Genomic DNA, 20,525 nt, shown 5'->3' with positions numbered 1-20,525 from the left:
TTTATAACATTTATTGAATAATAATCTTTTTATGCAAAATTCAAAATACTAATAATTGCCTGATTATGTATATGCATTTCATTTTTTAAGTTTATTGTGGAAAATTTCAAACATATGCAGAAGTGCATGGATAGTGTAATGAACCCTTATGTACTTATCACCCAGCTTCTATAATTATCAAGTCTTGTTCATGTATTTAACTAACTACTTCCCCCAGATTATTTGAAAAACATTCCCAGCATATCATTTCATCTATAAGCAATATGATTTTATATTTCTAAAAGATGAGAACTCTTTTTAAAAACATAACCACAATTACATTATTACACCTAAAAAATTAATAGAAATGCCTTAATATCAACCAATACCTAGTCAATATTCAAATTTCCCTGATTATCTTAAAAAAAATTTTTTTCAATAAGATTTGTTTGTTCAAATCAGGATCTAAATAAAGTCCATAATATCTCTCAAGTTTATTTTAATCTAAAGATTTCCTTAATGTTTGTTTCTTTGCAATTAATTTGCTGTAGAGTCAAGTCATTTGTCCATTAAATTTTTTATATAACCTGGATTTTGGTGTTGCATTCCCAAGATGTTTTCATACATTTTCCAATAAACAGGATATTTGTTTAGCAGTTTTATGGCTAATTACAAAGACATATGAACATAATATTTATTTTATTTAGTCTCCAAAAACAATGGGCGTGTCCTTTAGAAACATTATCATCTCAAATTTTATAATTTATTGTGCACTGTCTTATATTGATGCGATATTATTCGTATAAATGTCACCAAAATTAATGATGTAATATAACTCTTTGACTTACTGTTCAGGTGTTCGTTGAAAGTTCTGAGACTTTGGATTACCAGATGGCCTTTACAGACTCTCATTTATGGAAACTGCTGGATCGGCATGCAAATACAATCAGATTATTTGTTTTGTTACCTGAACAATCTCCAGGATCTTATTCCAAAAGGACAGCATACCAGAAAGCTGGGGGTGACTCTGGTAATGTGGATGATGACTGTGAAAGAGTCAAAGGACCTGCAGGGGGTCTAAAGTCTGTGGAAGCTATTCTAGAAGAAAGCACTGAAAAACTCAAAAGCTTGTCACTGCAACAGCAGCAGGAGGGAGATAATGGGGACAGCAGCAAAAGTACTGAAACAAGTGACTTTGAAAACATTGAATCACCTCTCAATGAGAGGGACTCTTCAGCCTCAGTGGATAATAGAGAACTTGAACAGCATATTCAGACTTCCGATCCTGAAAATTTTCAGTCTGAAGAACGATCAGATTCAGATGTGAATAATGACAGGAGTACAAGTTCAGTGGACAGTGATATCCTTAGCTCAAGTCATAGCAGTGATACTTTGTGCAATGCAGATAATGCTCAAATCCCTTTGGCTAATGGACTTGACTCTCATAGCATCACGAGTAGTAGAAGAACTAAAGCGAATGAAGGGAAAAAGGAGACATGGGATACAGCAGAAGAAGACTCCGGAACGGACAGTGAATATGATGAGAGTGGCAAGAGTAGGGGAGAAATACAGTACATGTATTTCAAAGCAGAACCCTATGCTGCAGATGAAAGTTCTGGGGAAGGACATAAATGTATGTACTTAAAAAGAAAAAGGCTCCTTGAAACACTCCTCAATTTTTTTATCAGTTTATTTAAATTTTTAGTTAAGAATCAGCTAAGAGATGATTTGTCCTAAGATTACCTGTGGCTTCCTGGGTTATAAGATTATCCTCTCTCTCCTTTGCTTTCAGTTTTGATGCAGTTATAGTAAACGGTGTCCTTAGACCTGTGCATTAGGCCTGTGATGGTAATGATGTCAGAACTTTTGTTGAGATGATTTTAAAAAAAAGGAAAGAAGGAAAAGAATTAAGTTTTTTTTAAAGGAAAGAAGTATGATAACAGTACTAAGTAAAAAAAAAAAAAAAAAAAGAATTAGTTTAAATAGTAAATAATATACCAAAAAAAGGCCAGACACTTTAGAAAATTTTATAGTCAGTACCTAGAAAAATTTTTAATCTGTGCATTCCTTCCCTTTCCTCCATCACCTAATCCAAACTGCACCCTTCCCACACCCCCTAAAAAGTACATAACTAACCGGAAAAGTCAGAGAAAGAAAAGGGCCTTCTTTTGGTTTTTTTTTTAAGTTTCTTTGAAGGAAGCTTCAGGCAAGATATAAACTAGAAATTCTGAATTATATAATCTCAGAAGGATGGAAGAGATCTGTCAGTTTGGGCATTTAGACAAACAGCAACAACAAAAACATATCAACATTGGTGAGATTTAAAATAGTAAAAGAATTCATAAAATATCAGACTAAAACCAGCCAGAGAATTAGCAGGACAAGCAGGTTCAAGATACAAAATCTTTCTTCAAGTATAAAAGGGAAATAGCTGAAAACCTAAATACTTTGCATTAGTCTGAAAGGCAAATATTAATATTACCCCTTATATTTTTATATTTTAGTTTTCAAAACACTTTTTCTCACTTGAAGCTTTTCTGAAATTAATAAAGCAAACAATGATATCCTCATTTGACTGATAAAAAAACAAACTGGTAGAGGGTGAATGACTTTCCCAAAAATACATACATATCTAGTAAGTAGTGGAACCATTACTAGAGGTTAAGGCTTCTAATTGAATGCATTTGCTCGTATTACTTTTGGAAGAGAGTCCCATTCATCAATCCATTTATACACCGACACAATTATTATTTCCTGAATACATGCTAGGTGGCGGGCCATATGTATTTGTTAGAAGTGAGGATGACTAAGATGCAGCCTTATGCTTCATCTTGTGGAGAGAAGGTGCACAAACAACCACTGTATTAGTTAAATGCTATGATACTTGTAGTCTCAAAATTAGATCTTTTAAAAGAAAGTGGTAGAAATCATGAAATCAGTAGTAAAAATACGTAAATTTGTGTTTTTAATTAATTAGGTCCAAATAACAATGTAATTATTTGACATCCATACCTGTATCTTGCAGAAACTCAAGTGGGAAAATGTGGATTAGTGAGTTAAAATGGAGATAGAGAAGCTCTATTATAATAATGCTTTATTTAAATTTCTATGGAGTTTTTTTCTTATAACTCTTATGAACATGTTATCGCATTTAGTTCTCAACAGCTGTGTGAAATTGATATTGTTAGACACTTTTCACTGATGAAGAAACTGGCTCAAACAAGTTAAATAATTTGCCTGAGGTCACACAGTTAGTTGGTCACACTGCTGGGATCAGATTCAGGTATTCTGATTGTAAGCCTAGTACTCATTCCTCCACCTCCTCACTGCTACCACTGTTACTTACTTACCTCACAACATAGTACAGGAGAAATAGCTAGTACCTACTCTGCTTTCTGACCATCCTCAACCCTTCAAGGGCACTGCAGAAATTAAAAGTAGCTTCTCTTTGGAAAAAGGTTAGAAATTTCTTTCAAGGAGTTTGTTTTTGAAGGATGTGCTGAAAATTAGACTGCATGAAAGTTTCAACGGTAGGGAGGATTCAGTGGGAATATTTAGAATCATAGTCTAAAGGGTCCCATTTCCGTCTTAGAATGCTTAATGAAATCTTTACAAAGGAGATTGCTGGCCATTTTAACCTTTTTAGAAATCCATTGTGGGCTAATTTACTAGCATTCATTGAAATAGTAAACATGATGAAGAGAAACCATTTTTTACAAATTATTTAGGCTTTCAGAAGCCATACAGAAGGTTTGTTTGAAAAGAAAAAGTGAAAACCCTGGAAAATGCCTTTTCATGTTTAAAAAACTGGCCTAGGGAAAAGGGAGTGGGGATGATAGCCAGCAGCCAGGTGTGTCAGGAGTCTCTCTAGTAAGACGGCTTCGTCGCGGTTCTGCAGGGATCTGAAAGTAGGTGCCTGGGAAACATGGACGATACGTAATAATGCAAGTTCTTCAGGGTGATGAAATGGCAAGATAGAATAGGTAAACAAAGAATTTGATATCTGAAGAGTGGTATACCATGCACCGTATAGACAACTCATTTAGATAATTACCAAACAGCACTTAACGTGATGGTCTTTAAGCGATTCATTATAATCCAGAAATTGTTTCAGGGAGTATAGAACCTGTCTTTGAAAATACTGTCCCAGTGTGACCTAGTTGTAGTCTTCAAGCACTGGGGTATAAACAGGAAGGCCAAAGTAATAAAAATGGTAGTGTATTTGCACTGAAATTTCTTTGTACAGTTTTGGCTACCACCTCTTTCAAGAAATACATAAAAGACAAGAAAGAAAAAAGGAAAGCCTTTGAGGCTATTTTGAGGTTGCACTGTGAAGAGACTGAACTTTTCTGTATGAAGGGGTAGATAGGAAAAATGATATGATGGTATTCTGTAAAACTACAAAATAATTATAGCTCATCAATTAAGCTAACACTTTGTCAGTGCTATGTTAAGCATTTTACATGTATTGACCCAAAAACACATTATGAGATATAAATACTGTTATCTTCATTTTGTAATAGAGGTAATTGAAGTACAGAGAACTTAGGTCAAAGTCACAAATCTAATATGTGAGGAGGAACCAAGACTTCATTCCAGCCAGGCCATGTAACTCCAGAACACTTGGTCCTGATCACCATGTAGGACTATATCAATAACCAACAAACATTCATGTCTTCCTACGATACAACATTACTAGGAGTTATGAGAGAAACCAAAATGGCAGTGATAGCTTTTATTTGAGTAATGCCTTAGTACTATATTTGTCGAACAACAATCAATGAGACTGGCATAATAATCCCATGAGAAAACGGAGGCTCAGAAAGATTGGATGACCTACCTACAGCCATTTATCAGACTGAAGTGGCAAAACTGAAATCCAGCCATAGGCTTCTCATTTCTAATCAAGAAATTTTTTCATTACATCCTTCTCTCAAGAAATTTAGTCCCTCTCTGGATAATAGAGTCTTGTTTGCCAAAAGCTAGATTTTAACATTTAGGGGCATTCCTTAAAGCTTAGAAACAGATATTTTAAACAAATTAAAAGAAATGCTGCCTCAAAAGGTATATACAGTAAATATAGTTCCTCACCCTGTCTATGTTTTCTTCTAATTCATACTTGTCACATTTTCTCTAGTGAACCAGTATTTTATAACCAGGAAAATAGTAAATAGACATTATTTGAAAAATCCATTTAGAAAAATTCATCAGCCTGAGTTGGGATGACCTGAGAATGGAAATCAGGAGTGTTTTAGGGTTTTATCCTTAACCTTTCATATAGATTTCACAGAAAACTGAGGTCTGCCCTAGAGGGAGCCTTAGGGCTGCAAAGAGACCATGGGCCTGAGGCTGCATGGCAGCTCTTGCATTCTGTACTGCTTTATTACAAGAGAAAGATAAATGAGTGAAGTTTTTGCTCTTTACTAGAATATGAAGACCAGAGTAAATAGAAATATATTCCAGAAGTATCCTCATGAGTGGCTTATAAAATAAAGGACAAAAGATTAAAATAATAAGCATTAGAAAAAAATAAAGCCCATCAAAGATAATACTATTATAATGCCAACAGAGCTTAAACCGAAGCTTGGAGGAGGTGGGAGTTTCTGATCCATTTAGATACTATTCCTGTTGCAGTCCAACCAACCACATGATAAAACAGACATCTTCATCTGCTAGTCTTGACATTTTTCTCTAGTAGAAATCCCAGAACTAGATTTACTAACAATTTTTGAGGCGATATATATATATATATATATATATATATATATATATATATAACTATTCTATAAACATATTACCTCATTGAATTTACAGTGAGATACTATGAGGTAGGTACTGTTATTAGCTCCATTTTTCAAATGACAAAATGCAGGTAGGGAGGCTGGTGGCTTGCTCTGTGTCTCACAGCTAGTAAGGAAGCAGAAGAGGTAGGGGTGGGACCCAGCCAGAGCCCACACTACTGCTGTGTAGATCTAGAAATGTATGTGTTTGAAGAGAATGCCTATAAGTTTGGTTTTTAATTCAGCAGCCAAAATAAATAAGCAAATAAACACTTAAATATCTCAGAACATTTAAAGCTGTCAGATTATCCCTAGCATTTGCTCAGTGTCCACGTTTTTGTCCATTCAATGTAGTATATTAGCTAAAAGTCAAATAAGTGAAAAGGGGTACTTTTTCCTGCTTACTGTATAATAAAAAGTATATGATCTGCTTTATTTATACTCTGAGAGGTTTCTTTTACATTTTTTTTCTGGTTTTTTTTTTGTGTGTGTGCTTAGGGTTGATGGTGCATGTTGATAAAAGAATTACTCTGGCTGCTTTCAAACAACATTTAGAGCCCTTTGTTGGAGTTTTGTCCTCTCACTTCAAGGTCTTTCGTGTGTACGCCAGCAATCAAGAGTTTGAGAGCGTCCGGCTGAATGAGACACTTTCATCATTTTCAGATGACAATAAGGTTGATCAAAATAATTCTGAATAATTAGAGTCTGTTTTAAATGATAGATTTGAGAACATCTTGCACTACTTCCAAGTAAGGTGAAATGGATACCCTAAAAGGATAATTTGTCCCTGAGGCTTAGTGGTTGTTTGGCTTTTTTGTTGTTGTTTTCTCCATTCATCTAACAAACATTTGTTAAATGTTAACTGTGTGCCAGTTAGTATTCTAGGCACTGGGGAATCGGAGGTAAAAGATATACCTGTTTTCAAACAGCCCAGAATCTAGAGAATTGGGAGAAAAATACTAAACAGTTGGGATGAAAATGGGTAGTTTATTTTAATGAGACCATACATCTTAAAAGAAAACTGTTTTTAATTTGTAGATTACAATTAGACTGGGGAGAGCACTTAAAAAAGGAGAATACAGAGTTAAAGTGTACCAGCTTCTAGTCAATGAACAAGAGGTAAGTAATATACTTACAAGCAATGTAAGGTAACTTTTGATAGTTATTAAAAACATACAGTGCACAGATTTGATTACTAGACATTTCTTTTTATCTCTCTAAAGAAGGGGATGGCAAACTTTTTTTTAGGAAATATTTCAGTTGTGCAGGCCATACTGCCTCTGTTGCAACTTCTCAGTTCTGCCAATGTAGTACAGAAGCAGACACAGACAATACATAAGCCAGTGGGGATGGCTGTGTTCCAGTAAAATTTCACTTACAAAAACAGGCACCAGATGAATGTGGCCCTCAGGCCATTTTTGTCATCCCCCTGGTCTAAAGTATTGCTACAAATGCTGGAGGGGCAAACATTTTCTGCTTTTAAAAGGGGATTTCTTTGTGCTTCTGGGAATGATCGTATAATGCTACAGAAGGATGGCAGTTGACTACTTTTTGTGTTCAGAGAATCATTTTTAGTATTTAACTAGCATTATATATAGTGTCTCTTTGTGCTCTAAGTGCTTACAAATATTAACCCTTTTAATCCTCATCAATTAACTCTATTATAAAAGTACTATTATTCCCATTTTATAGATTAAGAAACCGAGGCACAGAGAAGTAACTTGCCCAAGGTCATATAACTTGTAAATGGTGGATTAAGGATCTAAACCAGCTATGTTTTTCGGAGAGTAATAAAATATCTTAGTTCCTGTGATATATAAGATTGTGGTGAATACCCAGAAGAATAAGGCAAAGACACTATTTTTAAGACATTTATAACATCTCAGTGAAGACCTAGACAAATGTGAAAAACAGCAAATAAGGGGATAATGTTTTCATAAAATGCCTTCATTTGTTCAACAAATATTTTATTAGGCATCAGTCATATCTCTTATATGTGATCCATTACACTCATTTTGACTTACATCTTCTGAATTTGGGGTTTGTGAATACTATATCTCTTTTGAGACAGTCAGTGAATGTATTTGGAGAATTAGTATTCATTTCTCTCATTTTACTCTATAAAGGTGATTCTTTTTACTTTCAAAATTATGGTCATTGTATTACAAAAAGAGAAATATGAATGTATTATCATATTTAATCTCCACAATGACTCTGTGAGGAAGACATTGGCTCCGGTTTACAGATGAGAAAACTGAGGCACAGAAATGTTAAGTAAGCTTGCTCAAGATAGCAGAGTTATTTAGTAAGTAATGGAGCCAAGATTTAAACCTAGGAAGATAGACTCCTAAACCCAGTCCAGTAATTGTCACACTATAAAGTGCAAATAAAACGTCTTGTTGATCCTTATTTTAATGTGTAATTAAGGGTCTAATTGTTTATGTTTATATTCCTAGCCGTGCAAGTTTCTGCTAGATGCTGTGTTTGCTAAAGGAATGACTGTACGGCAATCAAAAGAGGAGTTAATTCCTCAGCTCAGGGAGCAATGTGGTTTAGAGCTCAGTATTGACAGGTAAAGTAAAATTACAGTGTCATCAGCAACTTGAAGAAGGGCAGTGTGGTCAATTGATACGGATTGGTATAATTTTCTAAAACTAGAAGAATTTTAAATTCCTGTACCATTCAGAATTTTAGTACTGCAGATTAATAGAACTAAGCAAAAGTATTAGCATTTGTTTGAACTTCCTCTGTAGGATACTAAATTTGATGTCTTGAGAGCTTTTCATTATATTTTCCCAAAATTTTAATGAATAACCATTTGACTTTTGTGTTTGAACATAGTTCATTTTTCTTTGATGTGTCAGATTCATGTCATTTTTTTCAAGTTAAGAATTTCGAAGTATAGTAGTTTAAAATGTCTTATCACATTTGTAGGTTTCGTCTAAGGAAAAAAACATGGAAGAATCCTGGCACTGTCTTTTTGGATTATCATATTTATGAAGAAGATATTAATATTTCCAGCAACTGGGAGGTTTTCCTTGAAGTTCTTGATGGTATTATCAATATTTTTGTGGAGAAATACCAGGAATTCTCTAGAAATAATAGAAGTTATCATTTTTTCAAATAATGAGTTTCTTCTGTCTCTTCTCTGGGCACCATTTGCCTTTTAAATATTTCTTCTTTTCTCTAATTTTAAGAATATGAATTCCTCCTTTCAGGGAAGTTGCAATTTCAAAGTTGTATTTTTAGTACTTTTTACAGAAAGTAAAAGTTTCTTAGCCATGTTTGTTATTTAGTCTCTTTTTTCATTATAGCTTGTTTTGAGGCTGTGGTATTAATAATTTTTCAGAGATTTTGAGAACAGTGACAATATTAGTTTTCTAGGCTGGTACAAAGTACTACAAACTGGGTGGCTCAAACAACAGAAATTTATTTCCTCACAGTTTCGGAGGCTAGAAGTCTGAGATCAAGGTGTTGTCAGGGTTGGTTCCTTCTGTGGGCTGTGAGGGAGAATTTGCTCCATGCCTCTCTCCTAGCTTCTGGTGGTTTGTTGGCAGTCTTTGGTTTTCCTTGGCTTATAGATGCATCCTCCTGATCTCTGCCTTCGTCTTCACATCATGTTCTCCGTGTGGGCTTTCCTATCTGTGTCCTGATTTCCCATATTATAAGGACCCTAGTCATATTGGATTAGTACCCACTTTAATGACCTCATTTTAACTTGATTACCATTGTAACGACCCTATTTCCAAATAAGGTCACATTCTGAGGTACTGAAGTTCAGGACTGCAACATGTCTTTTGGTGGGGGACATAATTCAACCCATAACAGTGTAACAGTGACCTAGAAGAGCAGTTCTGTCTGTCACACCTCCTGGTTTTAATTATCAGCATTGGTACGTTTTAATCTAATGTTTTTTGGAAGAGTTAGTGGGGGAAAAGTTGGCTTTGGGGAGATATCAAGGGAAACAACTAGTTCTATATTCTTTTGTGACTTTGCTGTTGCTTAGAAAGTTTTTGATTTTCCTTTTCTTTTTCCATAGAAATTAAAATATCATAAGTTCTGGATATTTTTATGTAAGATTATGATAGCTTTCAGAGTGTTCAATAATACTAACACCTCACCTATTTCAGGCTATTTCAGGTCTAATTTGGTTTAAATTTCAATGTTTGAATTCTGATTAATTGACAAGTTAACTGGGGAGACAAGGAATAACCAGGACGCCATCTACCATGATTTGTAGGCAAGTGCTCCAGATTGTAATTCCTTCTCTGAGTATCTGGGGCCTGAGAGAGTAATCACTGTGTCTGGGTAGGCCAAGAAGAGATGAAGGACATAGACGTCACCCTTGTTAGGACGGAGTATATATTAGCAGAGATGGATTAGCCAGAACATGTCTCTGGATAGTAGGTCCTTGCATCAGTATCATTTCAGTATATATTTTAGCATCGAAATACTTGATTAAGATATGTCATGTGATTAAATCTAAGAAACATTTATTGACCTGTAATTTGCCAGACATTGCTGATCCTTGGTGCTACAAAAATGAATAAAGACCAGTGATTGCCCCCCAGATGCACAGTGTATGGGAGAGCCAGAACTACAAACCTGTAATTCCAAAATGATAGGTGTTAAGGACCAAATCAGTACAGTTGGCTCTTGTGTACATCAAAGAGAAAGGTGGCAGTTGAGCTGGGCTTTGAAGAATCAGTAAGTTTGGGAGTAAATGAAAAGAGAAAGATTAATGATAGCTTGAGTGAAAAACGAAGATAAACTGAAAGCTATTTGATTATGATTTTAGATTGTGGGGTAGAAGCCAACAGAGGAGCAAAGATCATAGATCCAAAGAAGAGAGTAATTGGTAGAGCAGTGTCCAGCAGGAGTCACAAGGGAGTGGAATTAGGAGTACTGGTGGAAGGAGAGCTTGCAGGGGTTAGCGATTATCTTCTGAGACTTGGGGGAAGAGAATAAATATTTTATTCTCAAAAACTACTTGGGATAATTGGTTTCTTTTATGCCCACTCTTTCTTTTTTATATTTATTTATTTATTTGGCTCCGCCGGGTCTTAGTTGCAGCGTGCGGGATCTTTAGTTGTGGCATGTGGGATCTAGTTCCCTGACCAGGGATTGAACCCGGGTCCCCTTCTTTGGGAGCACAGAGTCTCAACCGCAGGACCACCAGGGAGGTCCCCATGCCCACTTTTTAAGAATAACACTTGAAGTAAATCTTTTTGTTTAGTCAGGCAGTACAAGAAAAGGCAAATTATGAATCATTAGAGTAAATAGAATGACGGCCTAATCTTGCATATTAGGGGCAGAGAAGATGAAATCCATGTCACAACTTGCAGTTTTGTCAAGACGGTGGAGGCCTTCAGAGATGAAGTTGGATCCCTTCCAGGAGGTTGTGTTGGAAAGCAGTAGTGTTGATGAGTTGCGAGAGAAGGTAAGTTCAATTTAAAGAAAATGAACTAACATACATTTTTCTCTGTGGTGCATAAGAGACACCCTAGGAAGTGAGTGCCAGACACTGACGCAGCAACCTCTCTTTCTTTGTCCCTGTCACACCTTGTGCCACACTATTCTTGTTTCTTAGGGCTGCTGATGCTTTGAAAAATTACCTTGGCTTCTGGCCATCCAGAAGTGAACCGCCACCTTCTGTTACTTGGACCAACTTTGCCTTAAGTAGTTAGGATTAGTTAGAGGCACTAGAGTAAATTGCTGTATGTGCTTAAAACCCAAATGAGGTAGAATCGAATAGAGAACCCAGATGAAGATCTCTTCTGCATTTTGCATTTTAAAGGTGGGAATTCTAAGGATCCCTGGAGAAAGGGTGAATTATTCATAAGTGGTACTAGGACAGTTGGCAGTTTGGGGAAAAATTTATTTCCATATTTCACACCAAACACAAAAATAAATTCTAAATAAGTTAAATTTATATTTTAAAATATAATAAAATGATAAATGTTCTAGGTGAAAATATTGAGAATATTTTTATAATCCCAGAGAGGGAAAAATATTTGTAAGTATAATACCAAAAGCCAAAAAAGAAAAGATAGACAACATAAAAGTTTAAATCTTCTGCACAGTACCCACCCCCCACCGCCACTGCCAAAAAAAATTTTTTAAAGCAACCCATAAACAAAACTAAAAAACAAGGGAAAAATATTCGAAACATATGTGAAACATGATGTCCAAATTTAAAAGGAGCTACAAATTAATAATCTGGACAATCTAATTTTAAAATAAGCAAAGAACATGAATAGGCAATTCATAGAAGAAGAAATACAAGTTAAAATAATAACAGCACTTTTTACCTCTTAAATTGGTGAAGATTTAGAATATAAAAAAATACCTAGAGTCATCATGGTTTGGGGAAAACGCAATATCATACACCTTTGATAAGTGGTTAAATTGTTACATTTTTTTCAGGGTTCAGCTTGGCATTGTTTATCAACATTTCAGATGTGCAATTCTACATCTAAGAAATATTTGCAGAAATATGCAAAGAGATATTTATGGAGATGCATATTATAGCACTGTAACTGGGAAAACCTAAAAACATGCTCAGTGTCCCTCAGTAGGAAATAAAATGGTATATTTTTCAACTATTGAAGAGAATGAGGTTACTCGGTATCCTATTCTTATATATGACTATATAAAGTTATTATATAGATATATAAAACTGTATTTATGAAATATATTTATAAATGTGTGTATGTAGTTTATATATGCATAGGAAAGGTCTGGAAGGAATATACTAAATTGATATTTCTGAGACATGGTGTTTGCAGGTGGACAGAGGAGAGAATTCCACTTCCTGCTTTTTAAAAAATTTTTATATCAAACATGTTACTTCTTTGAACAAAAAATCAAGCTACGTCTGTGTTTATGAGGTTAAAGGAAAATAACTTCTCAGCAAATTTACTTTTTAGATGAACTCATGTAAAATGTTTCCTTTTACAGCTTTGTGAAATCAGTGGAATTCCTTTAGAAGATATTGAATTTGCCAAGGTAAGACCCTGAGAATGTTTAAATCTGGGTACTAGGGGCTCAGTAAACATGGCTAATGGCATCATTTATTCATTCATTCTTTTCTCCTTAGGGTAGAGGAACTTTTCCCTGTGATATTTCTGTCCTTGATATTCATCAGGATTTGGACTGGAATCCTAAAGTTTCTACCCTGAATGTCTGGCCTCTTTATATCTGTGATGATGGTGCAGTCATATTTTATAGGTAACATTCACAATGTTTTGGTTATTTCTAGTGATGCCACATTTTTGTTGTGCATCTTGTTTTTCATAAATAGCTTTACAATTGTTATGATATAGAGCAGCCCTGACCAGTGCAAGCCATATATTACATTCTGAAATTTCTAGTAGCCACATTTTAAAAAGTAGAACAGTGAAACTATTTTAATAAAGTATTTCTAACCCAGTACATCCAAAATATTATCATTACAACATGTAAACAATATAAAAATCATTTACAAGATATTTTACATTATTTTTCATAGAGTAAGTCTTAGAAATATTGTGTATTTATTACACTTGCCGCCCATGTCAATTTGGAGCGGACATATCTCAATAGGCACACATGGCTAGTGGCTACCGTATCAGACATAACAGATATAGAAGGAAAAGAATAGTCATTGGAGGCTGGCAGATATGTGTTCAGATTTAGCGTTATTATTTACCTAGGTCCTCATCTGTAAAATGGCAACAGTGATGTCAACCTTGCAGGGTTTTATGAGAATTAGGAACTATTGCATTTTAAAAAACTGGCCTAGTGCCTGTTATAAATAAATGTTCGATAAATGATAGCCATTATTATACTAATAGTAACATGGAAATTATTCTATGCCATTTTTCAAAGTGAGTGCCATGTTAATATAGTAAACACATTAGAAATCTAGGATATCTTAATATATGAGGTATTTAACTTCAGTGGTGATAATCAGATTTCATTTTCTCACTGAGGAGCATTAGAGCATTTAAGCATAAATTAAAAGAGACAGATGGCTCTACTGGTCTAATATGTCATTAATATTTTAAACGTAGGGATAAAACAGAAGAATTAATGGAGTTGACAGACGAGCAAAGAAACGAACTGATGAAAAAAGAAAGCAGTCGACTCCAGAAGACAGGACATCGTGTAACGTACTCACCTCGGAAAGAAAAAGCACTAAAAATATATCTGGATGGAGCACCAAATAAAGATCTGACTCAAGACTGACTCTGCTAGTGTAGCATTTTCCCTGGGGGATTTTGGTTTTAATTAGACGGTTCACTGCTACTGTGTAGTGTGCCATTATAGCCGGACGTGGTTAGGGGTAACCCAGTGATACCAGCACTGATTGGACTGCCCTTCACCAATCAGAAGCTCAGTGCCCAATGGGCCACTGTTTTGACTTGGAATCATGTTGTGCACTATAGTCAAATGTACTGTAAAGTGAAAAGGGATGTGCAAAACAATAAAAACAAAAAGCAAAACCTACTAGAAAAGGGGAAAGGGGAATGAGTAAACTTCTTTTCTTGCGGACAGATGTGCACATAGCCGCTAGTCAAACCAGCCTCAAACAGGATGCTCATAGCTTAATAATAAAAGCTGTGCAAAGGCCATGAATGAATGAATTTTCTGTTTATTTCACTGATACACACATTACCTCATTGACAATTCGGAAGTAAATGCAACGTGTGTTGACTCTTGGAAAGCAGCAAAAATAGCAGAAGAAAGAAATTCTTAGAACCAGCCGTAACCCAGTAAAGAAAGAATCGTGAAGTTGTGTTTTTGTTTCCTTTTTTTTCAAAGTATTAAGAACATTATTCTAGATCATCAAAACGTTTCCCTTAGACCACTCCCAGCAGGTGGCAGCTCAAAATTGCTGCAATACTGTAATTATAACTGTACGTAAGTTATGGATGTAGAGAATTCATTTCACTCGTTCATTCAGCATGTAAATAAAATTGATCCTATTGAGTTATCATAATTGCAGTTCAGCTATTTCCCATGGTTATTCCTTTCACATATCATTCATGGTGTACATTTGTGTACATTGAGAAGTACAGCAGTTTATGTAAATGTAACCCTCAGTGGGGTTCCTCAGTGCTGGGTCCCATACGATTGTATTTTCCCTTGTTAATGAGGTTTTTCTGTTCAGCGGCTTCAATTTTTTCCTTTTTTACATTTATTTTTGAAGATTTACTTCAAGTTTGAATCTTCTAAAACCCTTTTAAGTCCCACTTTAATTTTTGGAGTTGATACATAGTTACATGTAGTTTAACTTTGGGGAAACATCTTAACATCGTGTTGAATAAACTTGCTAGTAAGTCAGGTCATGACACAGGCTAATGCAGTCAACATGATTTCATTGCAAAGTCTATTAGAATCGGCAAGTGTTTGCTGTGCTAAATACAACTATTCAATGAACACAATTCTACGTAAATTTTGAAAATGCCATCTAATTTATTAAAAAATCAATAAAAAGGTTTTGGTAAAACTTTTTCATGCCAGATGCTGTTTACAACAATGAACATGCCAATAAAACATTTGTTCATTCTGTTGTGTTATTTTGGTCATTAAACTTTTGTGGATGAAGAATCCGGGTTCAGAAGAGATTTGTTTTCTTTAAATACCACATTTTGTAACGTATATTGAATAATTATTTCTGTGGTAACGTATGTTTACAGTAAAGTTCTCATAAGAGAGATGGAAAGATGTTAATATTTAACTTTGGAGGAGCCTGTCAATATTTCAAAATCAAAATTTTACCCTTTTTTTCCTTTTAAGAAAGAATTAGAAAATAGTGTTAGCAAATGTTGGTTGCAGTTTGAATATAATGATTGAGAATTCCATAATATCTTAAAAGTCCCCACAAGGGGGAAAAAAATCTAATTTTTATTCCATATAAACTCTGTAGCATTCTGCTAAATTTGATGGCGGTACTGTTCTGGGTTTGCATTAGTGGAATTGGTGGTGTTCTCAGAGGAAAACTTGAAGCATTTGTGATGAAGATTTGTCTTTTCAGATCATTTGATTTTCTGATGTAACATGACAGCTATTTGGTTCTGATGCAGGCCAGCTTCCTTGGGATACAGGGGTCAGTAAATGTGCTTTCTGCTTTCAAGGACTGACTCTGTGGAGCAGAGGCGGCCGATTTGTAAGTAGAATGGGTTTGGGGCCTTGTTTGCTTCGGTTTAGTGTCCCTATAAGAGGAAATGGTGGAATCTTCATACCTGCTCCTCATTCTGTGCCTTCTGCCCTTTTTACTGTTTGTTTCGTGTTTGCTGTTTCTAACTGCAGGCGTATTACAAATACCAAGGGTAAAGAAAATACGTATTTCATTATAGAAAAGAAAAAGTTAAAGCTTCTTGCTCTTCAGTGCCTGATAGAAAACACAATGTTGCACTTGAATAATTTCAGTAAAGGAGGTGGTGATTTCAAAATGGATTTGTGACAGTGGGAACAGTAATTTGCGGGAAAGAGATTAATGTGTCAACCTCCCCCAGACTCAGAGAATCAAGTGAGCACCTGTAAGCCAAGGGGCACATTAACTGTGTGTTCCCAGGCCTGGGGCAGTGGAACCTGGTGATTACTCATCTGCTGAATCTTCTGAGGCTGAGGCAGGCCATATGCAATAAAGGGTGACCCTGCTCCCCATGGGTCATGCCAAGGTTTTGAAGAGTTTTTTCTGTGGGGCAGATGAGTTTGTGTCAGCCAGGGACACCCTGTGAGGACCAAGTACCTACATAGCTAAGGCAGGTGCTGAAGGTCAGGGGTCCATTCTGGCCGAAGAAGCCAGAGCTATGGTTTCAGGACTCTGCCTTGCTTATTTAGCTGGTCTGTACAGAGGTTTGCTAGATGAATGTCTACTTCTCAAACGAAGTGTAAGTGATAGTAGTCATGACCAGATAAAAAGTGAGGGGAAGTGCCCTATACTACACAGTGTTTGGTAATCTCTTTCGTAATGAAATGGAAAGTACTTTAAAACTCTTGAGAAAACGGGAAGTACTTTAAAATTCTGAGAAAACGGGGGTGAACTATGCTACAGCTAGAAAACAATCAAGTAGGCAGGCTACACTGTTAGGAATGGTATCTAGGCGGAGAGAGGAGACAGCTATAAACTTCCAACATGGTCCGAGCTAGAGTGCACAGCATCAGAGCGCTGCAGTGTTATTGCTAAATCTGGAAGTGACCTGTGAATGTATGGAATACAATAAAATCTTTTATTCTGATTCATTCGCTAGTATTTCCTTTTCAATTGGCTATTTTCCTTCTGAATTTTGTCCCTTTGTTCAGCATCAAGTCTCTAACCAGCTCTTGTACTTGTGACTTGCAAATTGTAGTCTAGAGTATATGGAATAGAAGATAATCTGAATTAGCAAGTTTTTTGTTTGCTAAATAAAAGTATGCCATCTAAACAATTCTGTGTAATTTTTGCAAAACAAATCAATATTTTGGTCACTAGCAGTCAAAGCCTTCTAGGGCCACAAATCCTTAAATCCAATGCAAAATTGTGTGTATGTGTAGTTTTCTAGGGATCTAGTAAATGCTTTTTTAATCAGGTTTGCAAAGGAGTTCACGGTCCAAATAAAGCTTGTAGCCACGTAGGCTTGGTGTACATGAAGCTGGTGTACAGAAGATGCTCCTTCAATGTCGTTCATATGGGGAAAGGGGTACTGTGATCATTTGGTTAGATATATTGTTAATTTTCAAAACGTGGCTTTCAGAAACGATGCTTGACAAAATCAAGAGTGTGTTAAATCATGTGTGACTGTTTAGAGAAGAATGCGACAATCACTAGGGGCCAAGCTAGGAGGGCAAAAAAGTGTGAGGGAGGGATGTGCTCCCCCTTCCCCGTGATAGCACCACCACCTACCTCCCCCTCACCAGTTAACCTGCACAGGAGAAGCTGGTCTTTTGACTGGTCAGAGCCTGAGGATTTACCAGGCCAGGGGATTATTAGTGGACCCGAGAGCCCTGCCTTAAAGGTGAGTACCATGCTCCCCCTCTGCTTCCTTTGCTCCCAACCTGCCCCTTCCCCTGGTATAGAGGGCACAGTTCATGTTCAGCCTTATAATGCTTAAGCAACCCACTGAATTAGAAGGTATCATCTTGTTGAGATACAAATAATGCAGTGGTTCTGTTTTTCCAGTAACTGTGCCAACTGTTTTGTAGAATGCAGTTTTGCACTGGAAGCAGATTTGGGGCAACCCTATAACTTTTAAGTCACTTTGCATTATTCAAACAATCTGACCTTGTTGAAGTTTTTTAGTCATTTGATTTAAAGCGCCTCCCCCCACCACACGCACAGTGGCTGCTGGATGTGCCACTCTCTGCTTGGAGAGGGAAGGAGGCTACGGTCAGAGCCCTCCCTCCCCACTGGCTCTTTTCCGCACCAGCTCTGTGGATGGTGGAAGAGGGAAAAGAGCAGCCTCCTGTGGGTGGTGGTGAGGTTACTGTCCCCTTTTACCTGGTCACCACGAACTCTCGTAGGAGGTAGACGCCCTACGGGTCCTACCAGCCAAGGATTCAACTCCAAACAACACTGGTGGTTCCTTATGAAACTTGACTATCTTTTGCCGACTTCCTGCTGGCAAGGGACATTCCTCTGAAATGCGTACCACGTTATCCCATGATGCCCTGGTCCCCACCAAGTCTTCAACCCTTAATTGCATGTTTCTTCCATGGCCCTGTCTCTCGGGCTGTGGGTGCAGTAGGAATCTATCTTCTTTGCATCTGCCCTCCTCCACCTCACTGCTCCATCCAGCCATCTCTCCCTGATGCTCCTCCTTCCACGGTACTAGTGGCAAGTCAACGTGTCCACCTTCTACACAACCATCCCCCTTTGAGATGTCAATGGCTCCCATATAAATTTTATTTTTTTATTGAAGTATAGTTGATTTATATTGTGTTCATTACTGCTGTACAGCAAAGTGACTCAGTTATACAAATATATATACATTCTTTTTTCATATTCTTTTCCATTATGGTTTGTCACAGGATATTGAATATAGTTCCCTGTGCTATACAGTAGGACTTTTGTTGTTTATCCAGTCTATATGTACCAGTTTACATCTGCTAACTCCAAACTCCCAATCCATCCTTCCCCACCTCCCTCCCCCTTGGTAACCACGAGTCTATTCTCTTATGTCTGTGATTCTGTTTCTGTTTCATAGATAGGTTCATTTGTGTCATATTTTAGATTCCACATATAAGTGATATGGTATTTGTCTTTCTCTTTCTGACTTACTTCACTTAGTATGATAATCTCTAGTTGCATCCATGTTGCTGCAAATGGCATTATTCTTTTTTATGGCTGAGTAGTTTTCCATATGTACCACATCTTCTTTATCCATTCATCTGTCAATGGACATTTAGGTTGCTTCCATGTCTTGGCTATTGTAAATAGTGCTGCTATGAACATAGGGGTGCATGTATCTTTTTGAATTATAGTTTTGTCTGCATATATGCCCAGGAGTGGGATTGCTGGATCATACGGTAATTCTATTTTTAGTTTTCTGAGGAACCGTCATACTGTTTTCCACAGTGGCTGCACCAACTTAACATTCCCACCAACAGTGTAGGAGGGTTCCCTTTTTTCCACACCCTCTCCAGCATTTGTTATTTGTAAACTTTTTAATGATGGCCATTCTGACCGGTGGTACCTCACTGTAGTTTTGATTTGCATTTCTCTAATAATTAGCAATGTTGAGCATCTTTTCATGTGCCTATTGGCCATCTGTATTTCTTCTTTGGAGAAATGTCTCTTCAGGTCTTCTGCCCATTTTTTGATTGGGTTGGTTGGTTTTTTGTTGTTGAGTTGTCCCATCCAAACTTTATGAGTGTTTATCTGAAAGTTCCTCCCATAGGTTTTAGCCAAAGGAATAAGTGTAATTTCCCCTGCCTCACAGGAGGTCAGACAGGGAAATAACCTGTTTTCCAAACACTGCCATCTCCCAAAAGGGGCTTTCTTACCACCTCTCTCATCATCTTTATATAGGGCAATTGAGTTGCTGCTGCTGCAGCGGCACCTCTCAGCAGCCCCTGTTATGAGGTGCCTAGCTCCACAGCTGTCGGCCCTCTGACTTTGGAAACCCAATCTGGCTATCAAAACATAATCTCTAATCTAGTTGCATTTCTTGACTCTCTGGAGGGGATGCACAGACTACAGGAATACTTAACTGCCCTTTATCCCACGCTTCCCTCCCACCACAGCAGGCTCCTGGCTTTTCTCTTCAGCTCTCATCCTTCTGCCCTGCACCCCTTTCTCCTGATCGTGTCAAAAGCGCAAAGAACCAGGCTAGGGAGGCTAGAAAAGCCAGACCCTGGGAGGAGTAAAGAGGGAGCAGGAACAGAACATGAAGAGGGGAAGCTGGGAAGAGTCAGCAGCAATCATTGTTGTTCCATCACAGTCCTCTTCCAGTTTAGTCTAAGGCCATGTGGGTGGACAAGCCAGCCACTCCTCTGGGCGGAAGGTGGGGCTCAGACTTGGAGCCTGCACCACACCCAAACACTTCATTTTCTAATCATCTTGCTTTCCCACTGAGGGTGGGAAAGCGGGTGGGTTGGGATTCATAAAGCTGCACATTGTTCCCCTTTTAGTTGTTTCTGGTTTCAAACAACAAAGACTAACAGCAACTTTATCTGTCATATTGCTGGTTTACTTTAGAAGGAGTCCAGAAATAGTTGACAGAAGGGCTGCTTTCCTCCTCAACGTCATCAAGGACTCAGACGTTTATCCTTCTGAGGTAAGTAGAATAACGGCCGACA

At 37.0% G+C, this 20,525-nt stretch overlaps 1 protein-coding gene across 6 annotated transcripts in view; it reads left to right on the top strand.

Moving 5' to 3' along the window:
* USP47 (ubiquitin specific peptidase 47) overlaps positions 1 to 17,001 on the top strand; it is a 115,611-nt gene extending 98,610 nt beyond the window's left edge. For 5 of the 6 annotated variants that reach the window (XM_082341404.1, XM_082341402.1, XM_082341403.1 and 2 more), the window contains 9 exons: positions 835 to 1,612; positions 6,258 to 6,433; positions 6,798 to 6,878; positions 8,216 to 8,331; positions 8,694 to 8,812; positions 11,069 to 11,199; positions 12,720 to 12,767; positions 12,859 to 12,989; positions 13,814 to 17,001. In XM_082341404.1, the coding sequence (XP_082197530.1) occupies positions 835 to 1,612; positions 6,258 to 6,433; positions 6,798 to 6,878; positions 8,216 to 8,331; positions 8,694 to 8,812; positions 11,069 to 11,199; positions 12,720 to 12,767; positions 12,859 to 12,989; positions 13,814 to 13,988 (1,755 nt within the window). In that variant the 3' untranslated portion in view covers positions 13,989 to 17,001. Of the gene's footprint in view, positions 1 to 834; positions 1,613 to 6,257; positions 6,434 to 6,797; positions 6,879 to 8,215; positions 8,332 to 8,693; positions 8,813 to 11,068; positions 11,200 to 12,719; positions 12,768 to 12,858; positions 12,990 to 13,813 lie in introns of those variants that run through there. The other variant, XR_014231393.1, reaches the window with a different exon arrangement.
* The last annotated feature ends 3,524 nt before the right edge of the window (positions 17,002 to 20,525 follow it).

This window comes from Balaenoptera borealis (genome assembly GCF_965194805.1).
Source record: "Balaenoptera borealis genome assembly, chromosome: 11".
NCBI classification, from domain to species: Eukaryota; Metazoa; Chordata; class Mammalia; order Artiodactyla; family Balaenopteridae; genus Balaenoptera; species Balaenoptera borealis.
The sequence above is the reverse complement of the archived record's forward strand: the minus strand, read 5'-3'. Positions and strand labels throughout refer to the sequence as shown.